At 51.3% G+C, this 22,734-nt stretch overlaps 1 protein-coding gene across 2 annotated transcripts in view; it reads left to right on the top strand.

The window, feature by feature from the left end:
- Positions 1-22,734, top strand: part of Afap1 (actin filament associated protein 1) — a 111,232-nt gene that overhangs the window by 64,447 nt on the left and 24,051 nt on the right. For both annotated transcript variants that reach the window (XM_052198755.1, XM_052198756.1), the window contains 5 exons: positions 3,124-3,225; positions 3,773-3,854; positions 10,226-10,375; positions 16,613-16,824; positions 18,393-18,538. In XM_052198755.1, the coding sequence (XP_052054715.1) occupies positions 3,124-3,225; positions 3,773-3,854; positions 10,226-10,375; positions 16,613-16,824; positions 18,393-18,538 (692 nt within the window). The remainder of the gene's footprint in view (positions 1-3,123; positions 3,226-3,772; positions 3,855-10,225; positions 10,376-16,612; positions 16,825-18,392; positions 18,539-22,734) is intronic.

The raw sequence follows: 22,734 nt of genomic DNA, 5'->3' as shown, positions 1-22,734 counted from the left end.
TTGGCCTACCCCAGGTGGATGTCTGGGTCTCTCCGGGTTGCCTCACGCATACTCCAGCCCTGTACAACACATGGCTCTGCTCCCCAAGGGAGCGGAGTTCTAGGTGAGAGAAATGAGACATCAGAGAAGGGAGAGAAGGGAGTACGGTCCCCTGAGGGTTCCGAGGGTGTGAGGCAGACTCGTGGGAGCTTGGGAAGAGGTTGTCATGGCCAGCTCTGATGGCATCGTCTTCCTCCAGAAAGCTTGGCCTGGTCTGGGAAGAAAGGTTGAAGTGTGCATGTACCCGCTGCCCTTCTTCTCTATGCTTTTGTGATTTGTGACATCGGCGCAGAGGGCTTTGCCACATGGCTTTTACTTAGTGGTGTCTCTTTTCTTTCTCTGTTTTTATTGGTTCCATTAAAAACTAGTTATAGATAATCTCAAGGCCAGCTTGTCCTCACTGCTTATTTTCCTGTGTCATAAGACCTTCAGAAGGTGTTGCTGCTGGGCATAGTGGCACACACCCGTGATGCCACGCACCCTGCACTTGGGAGGCAGAGGAAGGCACACACACATCTCTGTGAGTTCCAGGCCAGCTCTGTCTGCATAGTGAGGTCCTGAGTTCTGGGACAGCCAGAGACACTCATAGATACACACAGGGCCACACAGACAAACACACATACACAGAGTCACACTGAGAGGCAGACACAAACACACACACACACAGCACCTGCCTCCACCAGGACTGGTAGGCACGAGTGAAGCCGTTCTACCACACACTTTTCCCACGGGCAGGGGAAAACGAAGAGGAAGGAAGCCAGCAGAGCTCCCCAGACTGCACTTTGCAGCCACTGTTTGCAGTGCAGGCTTTGGTAAGAATGAAGAACTCATCAAGTTCACAGTTGTTTGTGTAATTGCAGCCAATTTTCTTTTAGTTAAAGTTACAATTACAAGCTGAGGTTACCAGAGGCCTGGTATAGGAGAAGGGCGGGCTGGGGTGCTCCTCGACTGCCCACCACAGGGGTGCCCACCACGGCCTTTCTCAGTGGTATTGGGTGTTGCTTTGTGGAGTTTAGCTAAAGAGTGCAAGGTTTTGTAAGAAGCTCAGCCTTGCTCAGGCAGTGAGGGGAGAGCTGGACTCGAACCACAGGCGCTCAGAACCTTCCTCTCCCAATATTTCTTCCCCAGAGAAAGGTTAGTCCTGTTCCTATGTGTGTGTGTATGTATGTATGTATGCATGTATGTATGTATGTATTTACTTACCTCCCAAATGTTGCCCTCCTCCCTGTTCCCCTGATAGCCTTGTTCTTAATGTAAATATGCCTGTCACTTCAAGATTTCGTCACTGCTTGGGGCAGGAGAAGGAAGGGGAACCTGAAAAGGGAGCTAGGGACCTTGTAGAGGCATGAAGGAAGCTTGTCTATCCCCTTCCTTCCCCAGGGATAGGCAAGGTCCCCGGGTGGAGTGTCCCTCACAGGCTTTACCTCAGAAGTCACAGGAGGATCCTCACCTCAGTTTCTTCCATTTTCTTCCCATTTCAAGTGTGGGCATCACGACTGCCTCTTGGCAAAGCTGAGTGGCAAAGTGTCTGCGAGCAGACCCCAGTCCTGGGATTGCCGGGTCAGATCCCAGCGCCGGTGCAGTGACAGGGCCGCGGCCAGTTGTGGAGCGCGGCCCACCTGCCACTGTGCAGACGGGTCGCTGGTGTTTCTGTTGCCCAGGCATCTGGGTTTGAGTCCCAGTGCAGCTGAGGGCACAGAAGGAGGGTTTTCTAAAAGAGCCACCTGCCCACTGCAGAGGTCATACCTGTGAGCCAGCCCCACGTGCTCTGAACATCACACCTCTGAGCCTCACAAATGCAGTGAACATGCAGTGGGTAGCTGAGGAGACTCGCTGGGGTCATGACTCTTAGTCTGGTAATCGCTGCCTCTGTGGCTAGGCCAGGGTCATGGTCTAAGCTCTCAGCATGAGATGGAAGGCTGCTCTCACAGCTGAATGTGCTGATGTCACCAAGGCTGTCACCTGGAAAGGTGTCCATGTTGGATGCTGTCTTGGGCATAGTCCTGCAAGATGGGGCTTTTTAGTCTCAGCCTTTGCTAGAGAGCAAATGGAGGTTTGGGATGATTTGTTTCTTTCCTACAAGGTCACAAAGCTGGCAGCAGGTGCCCTGTCCCCTTGATTCACTGAATCAGGCGGGAGTTTGCTCAAACCCCAGTGTGGCCAGCTTTCCTGAGTCACCTCCTGTCTATGCTCAGAAAAGGAGCAGAGGCTCCTTTCCTTTTGTGCAGGTCCTCCTGACAGGGAAGAAGGAGGAGGGTAGAGGGAGGAGGGAGGACCGGCCCTCCACTGCCACCTCTGCAGCCCCACCCCTGCAGCCTCCCTGCCACAGGCTGTCATTGCACCTTTGCCTCCTCTCAGTCCCTGCACAGTCTCCCCCGAGGCGCCTACACTGGGTTTTCTTTTGCTGCTGTGTATGTCCTTCTCCCACAACAGCTCACATATGTCGCCTTTGTCCGCTACTGCTGCAATAACAAGATGTATCACATCGGGTCATTCACAAACACAAATTTATCTTCCACAGTTCTAAGGGTGGGAAGTCCATGATCCAGGAGCTGGCTGACTGAGGAGGCTGTTTGGCCTGTGCTCCCCTTGGTAGATAGTTCTTAGTCTCTGTGTCCTATACACAAAAGGCATGGGAGCTCCTCTCAGAGGTCTGAGCCGCTCACAGAGGCTTAGCTCCCCTGACCCTGTTGCCTTCTAAAACTGCTGCAGGGCCTTTGCACTGCTGTCCCCTCTGCCTAAAAGCCTTTCTGTCGTCAGTCTACATGGCCAGAGTCTTGTGGTCCTCAGCTCGCACAGCTCCTGTGTCATCCTGGCGCAGCGCCCAGTCCTCTGGCTGTGCGGTAGCTGACGCCTTCCTGTGAAAGGACCATGCTTTATTCTTGTAGCGCTTTCATCTGTCAGACATCACCTTTCTAAGAAAGAGATTTCTTCTTTATTTTAATTTTTAGTTATGCGTATGTGCTGTTGGTCCCGCAAGTTCCCCTGCCACACTGTAGGCGTCTGCCTGCCCACACAGGGCTACACCCATCACCTGGATCCCCATGCCTCTGGTCAGACTCAGACTGTGTCTCACTCCCACAGGTAATCAAAGAGGCCTATAGTGGCTGCAGCGGGCCCATGGATCCGGAATGTTCTCCACCACCCGGTGCCAGCGCTCCCGTGAACAAGGCAGAACTGGAGAAGGTGGGAGATGCCAGCTCTTTGTTTCATTAATGGTGTTTCTTCTCTGTGCATACATATGAACTATACATATTTACGGGGAATTGTTGAGACCTTTTAAAATGTGTACAATGTATTGGTTAGCAAGGGTGTCCCTCATGTCTGCCACCGTAGACCTCAGTCCTTTCATCCGTAATTGCCAGTTTAATAACCCTCTGTGAGCACCACAGCACTTCGGTGGGCGCCCCTGCACTTCTGCCCTGACTGGCTTCAGTGCCTGCTTTGGACTGAGCTCCAAGGAGCCACATCCCAGACGCTGTGGCTTGTGTTGTCACCAGCAATGGATGAAGATAGGGCCTTAAAGGAGTGGGTGGCCTGGCTCATCTGTACTGTGACATGGAATCAGATGCAGCGTGCAGCACACAGCGGGCCTGTGCTGGTGTGCTGTCTGTAGGGTTGAGCATTTAGCCCACGTGCCCTTTAACTTTTGAGATAACGTCTCGCTTTTCACCGTACCTCCCCAGGCCTGCATGACCACTGTGGGAATAATGTGATCCTTGTGTCCTTGTAGAAATTGTCTTCAGAGAGGCCCAGCTCCGATGGAGAAGGTGTTGTGGAAAATGGAGTCATCACGTGCAACGGAAAAGAACAAGGTAAGATTCTAACATAGCATATCTGAACTCCAAAAGCCGGTTGCCGTTCTAGGTGTGACGTGTGGGAAACCTCTGTGCTTCAGCTGTGCAGACCCCACCGCCCTCTGTCCCTGAGAACACGAGTAAGGCCTCTTAGTTTGCAACAGACCAGAACCTTCCTTTCTTCCCAGCTGCATTTAAATTATTGCTGAACCATAAACAAGTATACCACAGAATTTATAATCCTCCACCATTTCAAAGTGTTCCGTAGATATTAAATATATACATATAGTGCTGTGTAGCTATCACTTGCATCTATCTGGAACTTTCTGTCTTCACAAATCAAAACCTAGTTTCCTTGAAACCCAAGCCCCTCATCCCCTCCTTAGCCCCAGCAAAGCGTCATACCTACGAAATAACGTTTCTGCTTTCTGTTCTCTGGATTCCACACCCTGGGCCTCCTGCAAGCAGAATTCTTGGTACTTGTCTGTTTACAACTGGCTCATTTCATCCAGTATGATATCTTCAAGGTCATCCATATTGTAGTATATATCAGTCTTCCTTTTCAAGACTGAATAATGTTCCATTATATGGACTGCACTTTACTGACTATTCATCTGCCAGTGGTACTTGTGTTGCTTCTGACCTTTGGCTATTGATAGCAGAACCACTGTGAACATGGATGTACAGGGGCTAAAGTCTCTTGATTTCAAATTTGACTTTATAGAAAGACAGGTGACATTCAATCAACACCCCCCACCACCACCAATTTTGACTTAACTGTTCTGTGAACTTTAATATACTTCTACAGCAAGTAACCATCACCATAATCACATACACACAGTGAGAAAGAGGTGGGGAGGGGAAGGGGAAGAGGGAGGGAGAGGAGAGAGAGAGAGAGAGAGAGAGAGAGAGAGAGAGAGAGAGAGAGAGAGAGAGAGAGAGAGAGAAAGAAAGAATACACACATGCCTGTCACTCCACTGTCCTCTCTGTCACAGCTGCTCCAGACTACCCCAGGTAGCCGCTGCTGTATCCCGAGTGTACTTGGGATCTGGGGTGCATTGCCTGTTGGGAGTTTCTTTCCTGTCTCTCAGTGCACCTTGATTTGCAGTGTGCAAGCTGTTGTGCAGCCTTCCCTGTGGAAATGAGCTCTGCTAGTCATCCACTGGCCAGTGCCAGGACACACAGTGACTGGGGACATTCTGACTCCCGGCTAGACTCCCGGCTAGGACTTTGCATGGACAGGTGACTCCATGTTCCCCAGGGACCTATCCAGAAGTGGAGTTGCAAGGTTCCGTTCTCGTGGGATCACTTGCCCCTGGATGGCCTGCAGTCTTTACCTGGTATGACACAGGTATGTGGTGGTGTACGGCTGTGGCTCCCCGGTGGGTGAGCAGTTTACCACACTCACTGTCCGTGCATCTCTGGTAGAATGTCTCCTCAGATCCTTTGCCCGAATTTCTATAGAGTTGTTATTGAGCTTTTAGGGGGGCTCTGCACACTCTTCCTGTGTGTTATTTATAAAATGTGTTTCCTATGGACTGTCCCTGTCTATGTGGCTGGACATTTTACTCCTGAATATGCATTGAAGTGTGGCTTGCAGGTATGTGGAGGGAGCTGGAGCTCTGTGGAGCTAAGGGCCCGAGCCCTCATCTGGGTAGCTCACGTGTGATGAGCCCCCTCCCCAGGAATGAATCATGTGCTACACCAGCAGTTGTCCCAGCCCTGAGAATTCTGGAGCCAGACAATGCGACAGTTCACCCCGGAAGGTCACACTGTCTCTTTCTTCACTGTGGTTTTCTAACACAGTCTGCTCTGAATGTAATTTTAGTCCTGTCCTCTGGGAGCTACTACCAGCCATGTTATATATAATGAAGACCTCGGAGCCAGAGGCTATCTTTAACTTCGGCTCTGAGGGGGGGTCACCCTGCAATCTCCGGGCTCCTGCTTTGCTGCCTGGTTCCTTTCTTCCCTTTTGGCTAATTTTTTGTTCTTTTTGTTGTGAGATGGCCTTTCCATCCTGGCCAATCTCAACCTCATGGATTCAAGCTGTTTGTTGTCCGGCCTCAGCCTTCCAAGCTCAACCTCACAGTTGCCGCATACCAGGTGACTGTTTCGCTGCTGAGGTGTGACAGGCATGGTTGACAGCTCCATTTTCTTAATGTCCCCCAGCCCCAGGAACCTATGTGATTATTCCATTAATATGGAGTCATGTGTCTCTTAGATGTTTGTATAGGTTTTGATTCTGCCCCCTCCCCCCGGAAATTCCTGTTTGCTCTTTAACAAGAAAATTATTTATTATTCATGTGTGAGTGTGTGGTCAGATGCCCATAAAGGCCATAATATAGCTTTGGATCTCAAATTAGAAGTGAGTTACTGGGCGTCAGTGTTGGGATCTGAACTCAGATCCTCCAGAGAAGTACCCGCTCTTAGCCAGCAGGCCATCCTTGCAGCCCCTCCTGTACTCTGTTTAATGAGAACAGCTTTGTGGGTTTGGGAGTGAGCAGGTGACCTGGCTCACACATTTCCTTTTGTCTGACACTGCTCTCTGCGTATTAGAGTTGCTCATCAAAGATCACAAAGGAGCTTCCTGCTCCGGTGCGTCCCGAGCGACTCATACCCTTGTCCTTGCTGCTGACTGAGCTCTGCTCTGCAGTGGAGGGATGCGAGTGGAGCTCTCCTTAGCTTGGCCCTTTGTGATAGTGTGTGGTGGTCACAGACAGGAAACCTGTGCTCCTCCATGCTATGGTCTCACTGGAGAAGCCAGTGGTCAGGCTACAGCTCTGCCTTCTGACACTGTTTTTTTATGATGAACCCCACTACAGACACTGGGAGTCCTATAGCAGATGCACGGAAAGATGACAGAAATCCTACACTGTAGAAACTGCACTGCCCCAGCCCATGCTGTGTGGCTTTGAGACAAAGCCCTCAGTGGGGTGGGGGTGGGGGGTTGGACCAGAGGTCTGATGATGTCACCTCTCCCTCCCCTTACTTCCTAGACTTAACAGAAAATCATTTGATTTCCATCTCTGTAGGAGAAAGTAGGCTGCCTTGGTTTGTGACATTTACACACTGAAATGTGTCTTCATAACTAGGGCATTAGTCTTGGCCATCTGTGCCCTTTGACCCCTTTCACTGTTCTTCCACATAACCTCACTGACTCAAGAGTTCTCTGTTGACTTTTACATTTAATCATGAGCTAAATCCTGGCCCTTTCCCACTGAATAGCCTCAGAGGGTCCTTGATAGCTTTTCTGTCAAATCCCTACCTAGGGATCTTTCTTCTGAGGATGACTTAGGCTATGATTATTCCCTGCCTGAGGAGCTGGAGCCCAGCAGCACTTTGCTGGCAGGAGCTGGTTTCAGTTATGGTGACTGTGACTCCCGCTCTCACCAAGTCCTGCTGCCTGATGGAAGGGTCACCCGGGGCAGGGCCTGTGGAGAGTGTCTCAGGTCACCTCACTTCCCGCTTGCCTGGGAATGGGAGGCAGTGACATTCATCTGTGGGTTCCTGGGGAGCCACTGATGGAGCCAACAGTCTCTGCCCACTGTGGCTTGACTGGACGGAAGGAGAAATAATCCAGCTCTCTGGTCCCAGGCTTCAGTCTAGTGGAGGGGGAAGAGCTGGATCTTCCCACCCAGACCTTGGATAAGTCAAAATGTCTGTGCTGTAAAGACACAGGTGAAGGCTGGGGTGTACACGGCAGAGGTTCAAAATGGAGGTGACAGGCGGGGTTACTCCTTGTGGGCCTTCTTCCTGGCTGTGTCCTCACATGTTCTGTGCACACACAGTCTATAAAAGGGTGCTACGTTTTGGATCAGTCATTGACATGGGGCCTCATTTAACCATTGTAGGCATGAATGTTTTGCAACCTACTTTTAATAAGGGTTCAACCTCTTCTCTAGCCCACAACCCAGCAGAGGGAGTGGAAGAGGAAAGTTATTAGGATATGGGGGAAGTGAACCTGTTCCCCAATAGTTCTTTGGGAGCGAGCTTGATCTTCTTGGGCAGCAGTTCAGTCCCGTAGCAAACACCAAATATGATTCAACAACTGCAGACCAGTCCTCTAGGCAGGCAGACACCAGGCACGAACCAGCAGCTGCAGCCCAGCCCTTTCAGCCAGCAGACACCAGGCAGCTGTAGTTCAGTCCTGAAGAAGCCGCCAGGCTCGCCAAGCTGTCTGAGGTGGTGAGGCTGCAGAGGCAGCAAGCACCATAGAAACCTCATGTGCAGTTCTTGGTGAGTTTCTCTCAGCGGCAGTGTTACCCCCAAGTTGAGCTCAACAACGCTATATAAGGCAAAAACACATGTGTGTCTTTAGTAAAGAATAGCAAGGCGGAGCAAACCAAACCAAGGCTCAGTGCTCGCCTCCCACTGCCTGTGGGGTCATAGCTTTACTCCTTCCTCAAGGGTCCTTTCATGTGTCTGCTATATCCAAACATCCTCTCACCTGTGTCTGCTTCAGGAAAACCGTCTTTCACATGTTTGCTTTAGCAAGACATCCTCTCACCTGTGTGCCCCAGCAAACTATCATTTGACAACACTAACTTTCCAAAGAAACTAGACATTTCCACTTCAAACCTTCCTTATTAGGACTCCTGTCTCCAAATATACCATCACTCCTCGGGTCAGTATTATGGGGCCAGGACAGGAACATTCAGCAGGGAATTTTATGCTTGCCCTCCAGTTCTTCATGGCTTCATATCTTAGCTGAGGTATGGGCAGCCATTTCCTCAGACACTATTTTCCTTTACACCAGAGGAGAGGCAAGGATTTCACCAGCTGACCTAAGGGGGTGGGCAGGGTGGAAGTAGAAACGGGGACTGTTTTCTCCTCTTTCCCAGAGAGAGTTGGGAGGTCCCCTTGTGAGTGAGCACGTTTGTTTAGAGGAGGGGTTGTGGAATTCTATAACTTATCCCACGCCCCTAGGTGTTCTGTCTCTGAAAGGATTTCACGGGATGAGCTGGGTTCGTTTGTTACTGGAAAGGGAGCCTGGATGCCCATTGCATTCTAAAGGGGTTTGTGTGTTGCCTAAAAGGTTGTCCCGAAGGGTTGAAAGGTGAGCAGAGAGCAAGGTGATGCAGTATGGTTCTTGATGTAGGACTGCACCCCGGAGAGGCCGTGTTCCAGTGGAGGAGACCCTTGGGGAAGCCTCACACCTGCCTCTAGCATGTGGCCTTCCTAAGAGACTGAGATGGGCTGACTAGCCTTTGCCTGAAGTTGCTTTGGAGTGGACAAGGTGCTGCCTGTGGGAGTCCAGGATTTCCAAGTCTTCTAGTTTGTGCAAGTGAAGCCAATGGCTCTTTTTTGTACAGAATGTTTCTGGATTTATATGTTGACAGTTCATTCCCAGCTATCACTATCCTGGCAATGTCCTGTCCTGATGATGGATTGAAAGGTCGTTTCTGGTCTGAGAGCTCTACACAGGAAAGCTCAGCATAGTGTCCAAAATGGGCAGGAGAGACCCCCCCCAACGAGGACCCACATTCCTCTTCCTTTCTTAAGGATCCGCCCCTTGTCAGCCAGGCTGCTGCGGCAGTGGTACCAGCTCCCCTTGGTTCCTAGGGCCCCTCCATCTTGACACACAGATGATTTGGGTCAACTTATCTTCTTACCTGGGAGTTGCTACCTGTGAGACAGGCAGAACTCATTCTTTATGTCTGAGCAGTCACCCCTAAGTCTGCCCTGGGCAGGCTCTGTGTGACCATTCACCTGTTCTCCAAGTAACTTGTATCTATCTCCTCATGGGTTTCACCATCGTTTGTTGCCATGAGTATGTCACATATAACACACATGATAATGCTCTTGTGCCTGGATGCACATGTGTTCATACCTGATCCTCTCTGCAGTACAGGCTTTCTGAGTATAGCCATATCCTTCTGTGACCCCAGCACCTGGACCCCCAGGTGGCTCATCACAGGTGCACCCCAGCACCTGGACCCCCAGGTGGCTCATCACAGGTGCACCCCAGCACCTGGACCCCCAGGTGGCTCATCACAGGTGCACCCCAGCACCTGCACCCCCAGCTGACTCATCACAGGTGCACCCCAGCACCTGGACCCCCAGGTGGCTCATCACAGGTGTACCCCAGCACCTGGACCCCCAGCTGGCTCATCACAGGTGCACCCCAGCACCTGGACCCCCAGGTGGCTCATCACAGGTGCACCCCAGCACCTGGACCCCCAGGTGGCTCATCACAGGTGCACCCCAGCACCTGCACCCCCAGCTGACTCATCACAGGTGCACCCCAGCACCTGGACCCCCAGCTGACTCATCACAGGTGCTCATGTGCACGATGAGTGGCAGTTTGGAGAGGAGGAAATGCTTGGTGATCAGTGCTGTGACTTTTCCACTTAACACGAATAGTTAAGACACACTTTTGTGTTGACAGCGAAGAGGAAAAAACCCTCCAAGTCAGAGGCCAAGGGGACTGTGTCCAAGGTCACTGGGAAGAAAATTACCAAGATCATCGGTCTGGGAAAGAAGAAGCCATCCACAGATGAGCAGACGTCATCAGCAGAGGAGGATGTGCCCACCTGTGGTAAGGCCCAGCTGTGTGTTAGTACTCTCCCTGGGCGTGCTCTGGGGCTGTCTGAGTTGTGGAGAGCAGTTTCAGCTTTTAGTAATAGAAGACTCTCCAGGGGCTTGTGATGCTCTTCCATGGTGTTTTCAAGGTAAAAACTAATGTTTTCTGTCTAATGATGACACCTTCCCTGAGTTTACTTCCGTGTTTCCTGGTTCAGACACAGGCACCAAACAGGCCCAAGCTGTAGAACTGAGTCTCAGTCGGTTCACACCTCGGACTTACGTTGCAGGCAGCTGTGAAGCCATCTCATGGTCATAGTGCTGTCTTCTGTCTGTCTGTCTGTCTCTGTCTCTGTCTCTCTGTTTCTGTCTCCCCCCCTCAACCCTGCCAGTGCATGGGTGTGTGTGTGTGTGTGTGTATGTGTGTGTGTGATGCTATTTTGTCAGAGATTGGGTAAAACATATGGTCTAAAGCAGTCACTAAGCCAGTCTTTCCCACCAGGATTTTTAGGGTAGGGGCTAAAGAGAGGAACCAAACAGGGAAATGAAGCAGGGGACTGCATATGTAACACCCAGCTATGCCCACCATGGGGAAAGCTGCTGTCATGGAAGCTATCGTGACACCTAAGTTAGTCTGTGGTCAGGCTATTGGGTACAGTGTCCACAAGTGTGGGATCGACAGCATACAGTAACAGTCCCGATTACACTTAGGAGAATTTCATAGCTCTTTCAAGGAGGAAAACTTCATAAGCGCGAAGTGTTTACCTTTTGATTTTGTTTTGTTTTATGGTACTAGAGATATTCTAGGCTAGTGTCGTACCTCCAGGCCCTTTCTTTCCTTAAAAAAAAAATCAAGAATGGAGCCTGGTATGGGGGTACATACCTGGAATCCTAATTCCAAGGAGGCAGAAACATAGAGGGTTGCTGCCAATAAGACCAGCCTGGGCTAGCCCAGGCTAGCCTGGGCTATGTACTGAGTACTAACCATCTAGGTTACATAGCAAGACCTCTACTAGGACAAAACAAGACCAGAAATAGGCTGTGATCGCCCTGTGTATTACTGTTCAGACTCTGCTTCTCATCAGTGTGAACACACAATTCCTTCCGAATCACTCTGTTTACAATCCCCTCTTTCCCGTGGGTGCGGAGTCAGGAAAGAATCAGCATACATAGGTCCCAGGAGCTAGGAGCATCCCGGATCCCTGGACCGTTTATCATCACATGGTTGTGGGGACAGGACAGAATCCGGTCAGCTGGTAATGAAGGTTTCCACGTCATCTTCCTTTCCATGAGGAGAGAGCTTGGCTGCAGCAAGCCAGCTGGACAAAGCTGTGGTGGGGGAGAGTCTGGGGACACTGCCACACTGCTCCTGGCCAGCCTCCCTCTTCCTGGAGCTCATGGGGACATAGTCTTTCTCCCTACCTTTGTCATCAGCCCTTGTGATGACAGCAGTCAGGACTTAAGGCGAGTTTCTTCTGGTTTTTTCTTTTTCAACTGCTCTAGGTTAGAGAAAATAGAAATTAATTTTTTGTGGCAAGGTATCACCATATATACCAGGCAGGAGGCCCTGAACTCACCCCCATCTGTCTGCCTTTGTCTCCTGAGCACTGGGATTAAAGGCTACAGGTAGAAATGCTTTTAGGAGGGATGGTTACATAGTAACATGGCAGGCAGGTCAGAGGCCACAGTCTGGGTCCTCCTCTCACTGATGCTCAGAGAAGCCATGAGTCTCAGGCCTCACTGGAGGCAGAACTGGTGACCCCCACTCTTGCAAGCCGGTGACTCCACCTCCCCAGTACTCTCTGACACCCTGTAAGTCATGTCACCTCCTCCTCAGAAGAGCACAGTCTTGCAGGCCTTCCCACACACGGCTCTGTTGGCTGTCACTGTCGCGCAGGGCTCGTCCCCACGCTAGTCATTTTCTTGAGAGCTTGGGTGATCCTGAGCGCTGGGGCCTGAGGCTTTGCTGGGCACAGTTGGCTTCTACCGAGACAATGCCCTCTGTCCACACAACTCTAAAGCTGTCACACAGCTCTCGGCCAGAGCAGAGGTGAGGGTGAGTGTCTCTAGGGGAATGGGGAACAATGGCCGTTTTTCAGCCCTTCAGAGCAGCTGCAGGGCTCTCAGCAGAAGCAGGGAGCTGGACTCAGGCCTGGGGGACTGGCCCCGCTGAGCTGAGCCCCTGCAGCTGCTGGGAGACAGCGCTAAGCTGATGGGCCGGAAGGGCCGAGCAGCTGGGCAGGCAGAGACGTCTCCCTGGAATTCCTCAGCTGAGCTTGGTACATGTCTGTGCACTGCTGTCTGGTTATGCTAGGGGTGCTGTGGTTTCCTGGGGTGCTCTTGCAGGGCCTCGTGGGCTGGGCAGGCCCTGGGGGCCATCTTCGTTCTCCTGAGAGGCCTTTGAGGGATCCATTAGTGCTGATCTGGGCAGCTTGTCTGAGGCCGTCCAGGTAATGAACCCAACCAAGGGACACACCAAGACTCCAAACCCAAGGTGGCTTTTATCTGGCCTTCCATGGGCTGATAAAGTCTCAGAATTCTTGTTGCTCTATAAGCAAAGCTGTGAGACCTGGAAATGCACCCTCCCTCCAGCCCTTCTCCTGCCTACTCCTCCCTCTACCCCACACAGGTGGCCTTACACTAGTCACACCATCCTGGGTGCAAGGGTAAAGGCCTTCTCTTGCTACCCGCCTGGGAGCTCAGACTTGTCCAGGCCTCACTGCGTTGCTAGGTTATGACACTGCTCTACAGTGTCCCCATCACCCAGTGCAGGGCCCAGAGCATCTAACAGAGACTAGTGGCAAGGTCACTAGTTGCTTTTGGCATTCAGGCTGCTTGTCTGGGATACTGGCTCCAACAGTTCTTTGGTTTCTGTGAGCGTGGGGGGGGGGGGGGGGAGTGTGAACCAGGCAGGGGCTGAGCTCCTGTGATACTGCCACTGTCTGTTCTTCACCTGCCATGCTTTAAAGTTAAGGAAACATCTGCACAGCAGCCCTGCCCAGGCCCGGGTGAGAACTGTTGACTCTGAGGCCTGGTAACTTTAGAATTTGAACGAGCTCTTGTTTATTCTTGCTTTTCTTTCTGTAGAACTTGGAGTGGAATCTCAAAATAGTAAACTGAAATTAGCCAATTTTTGAGATACATTAGCATATTACTACAATATAAGTGGGATTATAAAAAAATAGAAAAAATAAAAACCAATGGAAAAATCAAACAAACCCCTTATCCAGTGGTTCCCCAAGCTTCCAAGCCAGTCCAGGGCCAGGCCTAAAGGTCCTGGCTGTACTCTGGCGCCCTCTGGTGGTGGATGTGTACTTCAGCTGGAAGATCTGGCAGGTCCCCTTAGCAAGGCGCTGTTGGTACAAGACTGGGACCCACCCTTTGATGATTTGGTCCCTGCCTGGGGAGGTCTGCCATTCTCTGCCTGGCCTTACTCCCCAAGAAAATGAAAACTTGGGATCCACTTCTTGAGAAAGTGAGGCCTGTTGACAAACACAGCTGCGGACATGTCTGAGTTTCCTGCTTCTCTCTCTCCCTCTCCCTCTCCCTCTCCCTCTCCCTCTCCCTCTCCCTCTCCCTCTCCCTCTCCCTCTCCCTCTCCCTCTCCCTCTCCCTCTCCCTCTCCCTCTCCCTCTCCCTTTCCCTCTCTCTCTGAAACTTAAATCCCAAGAATGTATTAAAATATGGTAATGTCCCATGAAGTCATGCTCTAAATTAAGGCAGGACCTGTCCCATGCAGTCATTTTGCTATGGCTGAAATGTCGGGAAGCTGCGGCACCTGGTGACTGTGGGCAGACTCCATGTCGACCGAGGAGCAGGAGCCTGGCTGCCGTCTGTGCTGTCCAGGCTGCTGTGCTGCCCAGCCTGGTGTCTGAGACTCGCTGCAGAGCAGTCACTGGAGGGTCTTGTGCCTCTAGATCGCTAATCCTTGCCCAGGCGCAGCCGCAGACAGCTCAGCAGACCCACACAGGACACATCTTTTCCCTGTCTGGCCGCTCCAAGAAGCCCATATGCCCTAGAGTTCAGAACTTTTTTTGTTTTTAAAGGCAGGGTCTTTATGTGTCATGCAGATTCATCTTGAGCTCATGTTCTGCATCCAACTTCCTGAGTACTGAAAATATATGTGCTACCACACTGGTTAGTTGTTTTGGTCTTTTATTTTGTTGTTGTTGTTTCTGATTTTTGTTGTTATTGAGACAGGCTCTTATTATGTAGCCCAGTTTGGCCTTGAACTTATGATGTCTTTGACCCTTCTTGCGGCATGCTGGGATCACAGGCATGGGCCTCCACTCCCCATCGAGAGTGTCTTTTTAACAGCAGTTAAATAAGCCATGCGCGTGCGATCCTTGTCTGCAGAGTGTATCAAGTTACTTGAGGGCTTCCTGCCATCCTGTTTGTGGGCTTGTGCTTGGAAAGCACTTAGGCTCTGTTGATACAGGTGACATCTACTCAGAAGTCCAGCGTTTGGCTCTCGGCATGATTGATTGTTGTAGCTGACATTCAGAACAGTTCTAGTAAGATGTCAGTCTGACTGCATTTTAAAGCAGGCCTTTCCTTCTTTCTTTTAAAACAATAATAAACCAGAACAGTTCCACCTATACATTAAAAGCCGTGGTGGCACACGCCTTTAATCCCAGCACTTAGGAGGCAGAGGCAGTCGGATTTCTGAGTTCAAGGCCAGCCTGGTCTACAGAGTGAGTTCTAGGACAGCCAGGGCTACACAGAGAAACCCTGTCTTGAAAAACCAAATAATAATAATAATAATAATAATAATAATAATAATAATATTTAACTGCCAATTCTCAAGTGAAGCCAGAAGCTGGACTGGGAATGATCCTCCATATCTGTCTCTGATTTCACATAGGCATCAGGTCTGGCTGTGGCCTCTGGTAGGGCACCCCGCATCTGAAGGTGCCTTCTTCTTAGATGACCCTTGGAGAAAAATGTTTAAAAGCTGCTAGAACAGAAGAGAGCAGTGAGTACCCTGCTCTGGAGCTCATAGGCTTCTGTCTCTGTGTCTGTGACTTCAAAGATGCTTTGCCCAGCGTGCGTGGCAAATGACAGTCTTTCTTCAGCAAGAGATGCACTTTAGAGTGTGTGGGTACAGGAGACCCTTAGCCAGATGAGGACTCAGATTTTGAGTACGTGGGTAGTCACTGTGCAATATCTTTAAAAATATTCATCAGAGAAGTACAAACGTTTGTGTGGATGCTGAGTGTGTGAGTGCATGTGTGTGCATGGGTGCTGAGCATGTGATGCGTGTGTGTGTGTGTGTGTGTGTGTGTGTGTGTGCAAGAACTGAGAGAGGCCGAGCTACACCCAGAATTCTCTACTGTCCTTCTTTTCACCCGCTGGCCCCCTTTTCCCTGTCTAATCCTTTCTTAATCTCTGAGAGGTGGTGTGTGCACAGTGGGACAGTTGGGGGCCATAGTAGGACAACTGCCGCAGTTGCCATCGTCACCATGGAACGTCCACTTGATGCCTCAAAAAATTTCTAGAAATTCTCGTCTCGTGTTTATGATAGCCCCAGATTTCCCGGGTTTGAGGATTTCCCTCTGTCCCTGTGTTTCTGTCACACCACACTGAATACCGTATCATGCCAGTGATGCACTTAAGATACACTATCATGTCAGACACACCAGAAACATCAGCACACAGACCCAGAACTGCGGCTTTCGTCTGGGTTCGTCTCTCCAGGAGATGAAGCCCTCGCTTCCACAAGCAGGGTTGGAACATAGCGACCAGGAGGAGGCCTCGGGGCTGTGGGTGGGGAGCTCATACCAGCCACGCTCCGTCACTTGCTGGACCGCATCCAGCGCTGGGGAGTTTACCACTCCCTGGGCCTCCCACTTCCTGCAGTTTTCATCTTCAGATACTGTCTTCCCTGCTCTGCTTACAGCCTTTGCAGCTGCGTCGTTTTGCATGTGATTTCTCTTCCATTATGTGCAGGCAGCTGTCGCCCCTCCTAGCCACCCCACATGCACTGTCCCTGTCTCACGGTGCGTTCCAGGTTCCCATGTAGACACCAAGGAGCTGAAGCTGGCCCTTACCCTGTGACATGGGTTCTGTCCTGGGAAGAGCCTCCAGCTCCCGCTGGAAGCTAGCTGCGTAATAACGACTTCTCTCTCTATGAACACATAAAGCCTGGGTGTGAGTGTGTATTTCATGCATGACACTTCCCTGGTCTGTAGAAGACCACAGACAGGGACTCGGCCTCCTCAGGAGTCTGAGCTGTGGCTTCCTCCCCCTGCAGGCTACCTGAATGTGCTCTCCAACAGCCGCTGGCGGGAGCGCTGGTGCAGAGTGAAGGACAGCAAACTTGTTCTCCATAAGGACAGGGCGGACCTGAAGACCCACATCGTCTCCATCCCTCTCCGTGGCTGCGAGGTGATTCCGGGCTTGGATTCTAAGCACCCGTTGACCTTCCGGCTGCTTCGGAATGGACAGGAGGTGGCTGTCCTAGAGGTACGGGATTCCCTGGGGCTGTGGCCAGAGAGGTGTCCACAGGTTCTGTCAACACCGTGATTGGGTCCTCTGGAGGAGACCGAGCTCCCTGGGGGGACTGATTTTGATCTAGCCCCTTCCCTCCCTTGGAGAATCAGGGATGATACAGGCTTCCCAGAGCATCATGCACGTCAACTTTGCTCGTCACAGTTAAAGCCTAGCTCTAAATAACGTGTCACTTTTTCAAAGTTCCCAGGCAGGCAATGACTTGTGGGGGAAACTCTCCATTAAAATACTTCTAAGCATAGGCTACTGAGGCACCTGGCGACTGTTTCCTTCACTTGTCCTTTGGAAGGCTCCCTACATTTTAGGGCCCCTGACCCCCCCCTGTGGTAGGGTCAGTGAGCGGCAAGCCCATGGCTGCACTCGTCCCCTTATTGTCTTCTCTGCTGCTTTACAGGATAGCTCACCACTCTTCCATCTTTTCTACTCTACTTTTCTTTTACATCTTTTCTTTTCTACTTGCCATTAATCCAGACCTATTTTTTCCCTTTCCCCCTTTATCCTTATGATTAAGATATACACACACATCATACATTCACAGACATGAAGAACTGTGTTTTTCAGGGCACATGTCAGTGAGTTGGTGGCATGAGGTCAGCAGAAGTGAGGCTATGTTCTGCTCGGGTCAGTGGCTGACCTGCTTGCTGTCCACCGGTGCACAGCCCAATCCTAAACGGCTGTGCTGTGGCATGGGGCTCTGACCAGGCTCAAGGGGTCCAGGCAAGCAGTCCGCAAGACCTTGAATTTCAGCATGTGGGTGCTGATTTCCAAAACTGTTTGCACAATAGGTTTTTGTTCGATTTATTTTTGGTTTAACGGGAACCTTACCTTGTCCCTATAGAAGTCACTGGCCCAGATAGTTTCAGGGACCAGGAGGATGACTGCCCCCTAGTGACTGCCATGCAGTAACGCATGACTCGTCCCGTCTGGGGTGCTCTCAGCTCATCTGACAGCAAGCAGCCAAGTCGATTTTTTCCTCTTGGCCTCTTACCTGCCTATAAAAACACTTAACAAGGATGGTTTAAAATTTAAATAAGGATAATTTTAAATGTAGTCTGAGAAAAATATTAAAGAGGCTACAAGGTCTGGCACCTTCAGATGTCTTAAAAACAGTATACCCAGAGCTAGTCAAAACATCAAAAAAGTGTCACACCTGTAGAGATGCAGTGGACTTGAAGAGAAGTTGCCTTCTTGGTTTTTGAAAATAGTATCCAGATAAGAGAACTAAGCTTGTCGTCACATACCACAGCGGCCGCAGCACAGGCTGGGTTAGAACCTCACGGGGTAGAGCACTCGCACGCTCTCCAGGCTAGGCCCTTAGCACGGTTTGTTAACGTAATTACTCTTCCATCCTGGTGCCCTCTCCCAGGAAACGGGGAGGCAGCCTGGTGGCTCCAGCCTAGTGTGAACACTGAGCGAATCCTCTCACTCAGACGATGAGTCTGGCGCCTTTCCCATCCACACACGGGCCTCCACATTCTCCTTCTCCTCCTGTCACGTGCCTCTGTCTCTCTTCCCCGTGGCAGGCGTCATCTTCTGAAGACATGGGCAGGTGGATAGGCATCTTGCTGGCTGAGACAGGGTCCTCCACGGACCCGGGAGCCCTGCACTACGACTATATAGACGTGGAGATGTCAGCAAACGTCATTCAGACAGCCAAGCAGACCTTCTGGTAAGACTCACGCTCGACCTGCGGAAGGCTCGACCTTAGCCACATTCCTCCTCTTCAGGTTGACAGTCGGTGCTCGGTGACCACACAGACCAGAAGCACACCCACGGACTTTTCCTTGGTGGGGTGCTGGCCCTGAGGACCCTGATGTTGGTTATTTCAGCCCTCTGGGATTTTCTAGAGTGGCCTTGACAAACTTGTCTGAAGATGGTTGTACTGGCTTCATGGGCCCGATGGTCGCTGCTACATCTGCTTAGCTCTGCCCTTGTAGCCAGAGACTACATATAAGGGATCATGGCCATTTACACCAATGAGCTGTAGTCCTGATTTTGTCCTGTGGGCAGCTGTTGTCCCCCACCCACTCGTGACAAGGGTCTTCTAGAAAGCAGAGAAGATTCTGTATGCTGCTGAAACAAGGCTCGTGATCTCAAAAGCTGTCTGTGCAGCACTTTCTAAATTTAAGTTGTGACAATTCTTTGGGCAAAGGTGTATTTTTGAGCTAGGATGCTTCTCAAGCCCAGAAATCATGGGGTTTGTGGCAGCAGATCCCGTGGGGGCCACAGCCCACATGGGCATTCAGCATCATCGACTGTTCTACAAGGGGAACGTTCTTTCCATGGCCACCTGAGATGTGTTCTCCTTTCTCACTGCTTTGACAGACGGCTGCCCATAGGCTGCAGTGGTCAGCAGGCCTCTCCAAGGCACTGTGCCCCTGATGTGCTCTTTTACACACAGTGGAAGCAGGGAATGCTGACTATATTTGGGGTGGCCTTGGGCTAGGGAACCCCAGTGGCCACAGTGAGCCCACATGGCCCTGGGGTGCAGAGCCACACGTCAGGCACAAGGAGGCGGTCTAGGCAGTGGTTGCCTGTGCACCTGGCGGCCATTCCTAGCCTCCTAGCTTTTACCTTGAAAGAGAATCAGTGGGCTGGGGTGTCGCTTAGTGGGTGTAATACTGGCCTAAGCGTGCCTAAGGCCCTGCCTTCACTCCCCAGCACCACATAGACTGGTGCATGTCTCCAATTTAAGCCTGTGGGAGATGGAGGCAGGAAGAGCTGACGTTCAAGGTCATCTTTGGCTGCATAAGGAGTTCAAGACTCTCCTGGAATACATGAGGCCACATCTCAAGAAAAAAGGGGAACTGATAGACTTTGGGCCTTTCAGACACACGTTACTTCAGAATGCACCCATTGCCCCAAGCAATTAGCAGATTCTGAGCCAGTGAGGGGAGGCTTACTCAGAAGGTGGCTTCCTCATTTGTACCCGTGCTGTGCACGCAGTGGCTCCCCAGCTCAATGGCTCCCTTCTGATGGTAAAGTGGCCGAATCACAGAGTGGGGCCACCAGTGTGCAGAGTGGAGAATCACACAGTAGGGTCACCAGTGTGCAGAGCGGAGAATCACACAGTAGGGTCACCAGTGTGCAGAGTGGAGAATCACACAGTAGGGTCACCAGTGTGCAGAGTGGAGAATCACAGAGTGGGGCCACCAGTGTGCAGAGCGGAGAATCACACAGTAGGGCCACCAGTGTGCAGAGTGGAGAATCACACAGTGGGGCCACCAGTGTGCAGAGTGGAGAATCACACAGTAGGGTCACCAGTGTGCAGAGCGGAGAATCACACAGTAGGGTCACCAGTGTGCAGAGTGGAGAATCACACAGTGGGGCCACCAGTGTGCAGAGTGAAGAATCACACAGTAGGGTCACCAGTGTGCAGAGCGGAGAATCACACAGTAGGGTCACCAGTGTGCAGAGTGGAGAATCACACAGTGGGGTCACCAGTGTGCAGAGCGGAGAATCACACAGTAGGGTCACCAGTGTGCAGAGTGGAGAATCACACAGTAGGGTCACCAGTGTGCAGAGTGGAGAATCACACAGTAGGGTCACCAGTGTGCAGAGCGGAGAATAACACAGTAGGGTCACCAGTGTGCAGAGTGGAGAATCACACAGTAGGGCCACCAGTGTACAGAGCAGAGAATCACACAGTAGGGTCACCAGTGTGCAGAGTGGAGAATCACACAGTGGGGCCACCAGTGTGTAGAGTGGAGAATCACACAGTAGGGCCACCAGTGTACAGAGCGGAGAATCACACAGTAGGGCCACCAGTGTGCAGAGTGGAGAATCACACAGTGGGGTCACCAGTGTGCAGAGTGGAGAATCACACAGTGGGGTCACCAGTGTGCAGAGCGGAGAATCACACAGTAGGGTCACCAGTGTGCAGAGCGGAGAATCACACAGTAGGGTCACCAGTGTGCAGAGTGGAGAATCACACAGTGGGGCCACCAGTGTGCAGAGCGGAGAATCACACAGTGGGGCCACCAGTGTGTAGAGTGGAGAATCACACAGTAGGGCCACCAGTGTACAGAGCGGAGAATCACACAGTAGGGCCACCAGTGTGCAGAGTGGAGAATCACACAGTGGGGTCACCAGTGTGCAGAGTGGAGAATCACACAGTGGGGTCACCAGTGTGCAGAGCGGAGAATCACACAGTAGGGTCACCAGTGTGCAGAGCAGAGAATCACACAGTAGGGTCACCAGTGTGCAGAGTGGAGAATCACACAGTGGGGCCACCAGTGTGCAGAGCGGAGAATCACACAGTAGGGCCACCAGTGTGCAGAGTGGAGAATCACACAGTAGGGTCACCAGTGTGCAGAGCGGAGAATCACACAGTAGGGTCACCAGTGTGCAGAGTGGAGAATCACACAGTGGGGCCACCAGTGTGCAGAGTGGAGAATCACACAGTGGGGCCACCAGTGTGTAGAGTGGAGAATCACACAGTAGGGTCACCAGTGTGCAGAGTGGAGAATCACACAGTAGGGTCACCAGTGTGCAGAGCGGAGAATCACACAGTAGGGTCACCAGTGTGCAGAGCGGAGAATAACACAGTAGGGTCACCAGTGTGCAGAGCGGAGAATCACACAGTAGGGCCACCAGTGTGCAGAGCAGAGAATCACACAGTAGGGTCACCAGTGTGCAGAGCGGAGAATCACACAGTGGGGCCACCAGTGTGTAGAGTGGAGAATCACACAGTAGGGTCACCAGTGTGCAGAGTGGAGAATAACACAGTAGGGTCACCAGTGTGCAGAGTGGAGAATCACACAGTAGGGTCACCAGTGTGCAGAGCAGAGAATCACACAGTGGGGCCACCAGTGTGTAGAGTGGAGAATCACACAGTGGGGCCACCAGTGTGCACAGTGGAGAATCACACAGTAGGGTCACCAGTGTGCAGAGTGGAGAATCACACAGTGGGGCCACCAGTGTGCACAGTGGAGAATCACACAGTAGGGTCACCAGTGTGCAGAGTGGAGAATCACGCAGTAGGGTCACCAGTGTGCAGAGTAGAGAATCACACAGTAGGGTCACCAGTGTGCAGAGTGGAGAATCACGCAGTAGGGTCACCAGTGTGCAGAGTAGAGAATCACACAGTAGGGTCACCAGTGTGCAGAGTGGAGAATCACACAGTGGGGCCACCAGTGTGCAGAGCGGAGAATCACACAGTGGGGCCACCAGTGTGCAGAGCGGAGAATCACACAGTAGGGCCACCAGTGTGCAGAGTGGAGAATCACACAGTAGGGCCACCAGTGTGCACAGTGGAAAATCACACAGTGGGGCTACCATTGTGCAGAGTGGAAAATCACACAGTGGGGCTACTGGTGTGCACAGTGGAGAATCACACAGCGGGACCACTGGTGCACATAGTGGAGATGGTGACAGGTGGAGGCCCATCCCCAGGGCAGTGTCAGCTGGTGGCCTCCACGTCAGGACACAGAGAGTCTAAGAGACTGCCACTCATTAAGACTGTCCACAGCCACCTGAGAGGCTGTGCGTGTGTGCCCCTCCCTCCCAGCCTCGCATCCCTGTGAGGCTGCTTTTCCCCACATATGTCACCCAAGTGACAATGTGGCCATCCAGAAGCAGGAACAGGGACCAGTTACCAATCTCAGACCTTTACAACCTGAAAATCAGTGATACCTTTTTTGTTTATGTTGGAAAGGCTTCATAAACACACACACACACAGTGAATATATATATGCATTCACACATAAATATACATGTTATATTGTATCATATATAAATATACATATACATATACACAAATGTGTATTAACTATGATGATAGACTCATGATTTTGTTTTTAAGTGAGTAGATTTCTCACATTTTCCTTAAATTCAGTAGGTAGTAGGCAGGAACTCTTCACAGAA

The sequence above is a fragment of the Apodemus sylvaticus genome, chromosome 11, assembly GCF_947179515.1.
Source record: "Apodemus sylvaticus chromosome 11, mApoSyl1.1, whole genome shotgun sequence".
In the NCBI taxonomy this organism is placed as follows: domain Eukaryota; kingdom Metazoa; phylum Chordata; class Mammalia; order Rodentia; family Muridae; genus Apodemus; species Apodemus sylvaticus.
This window is presented reverse-complemented; position numbering and strand designations above follow the sequence as displayed.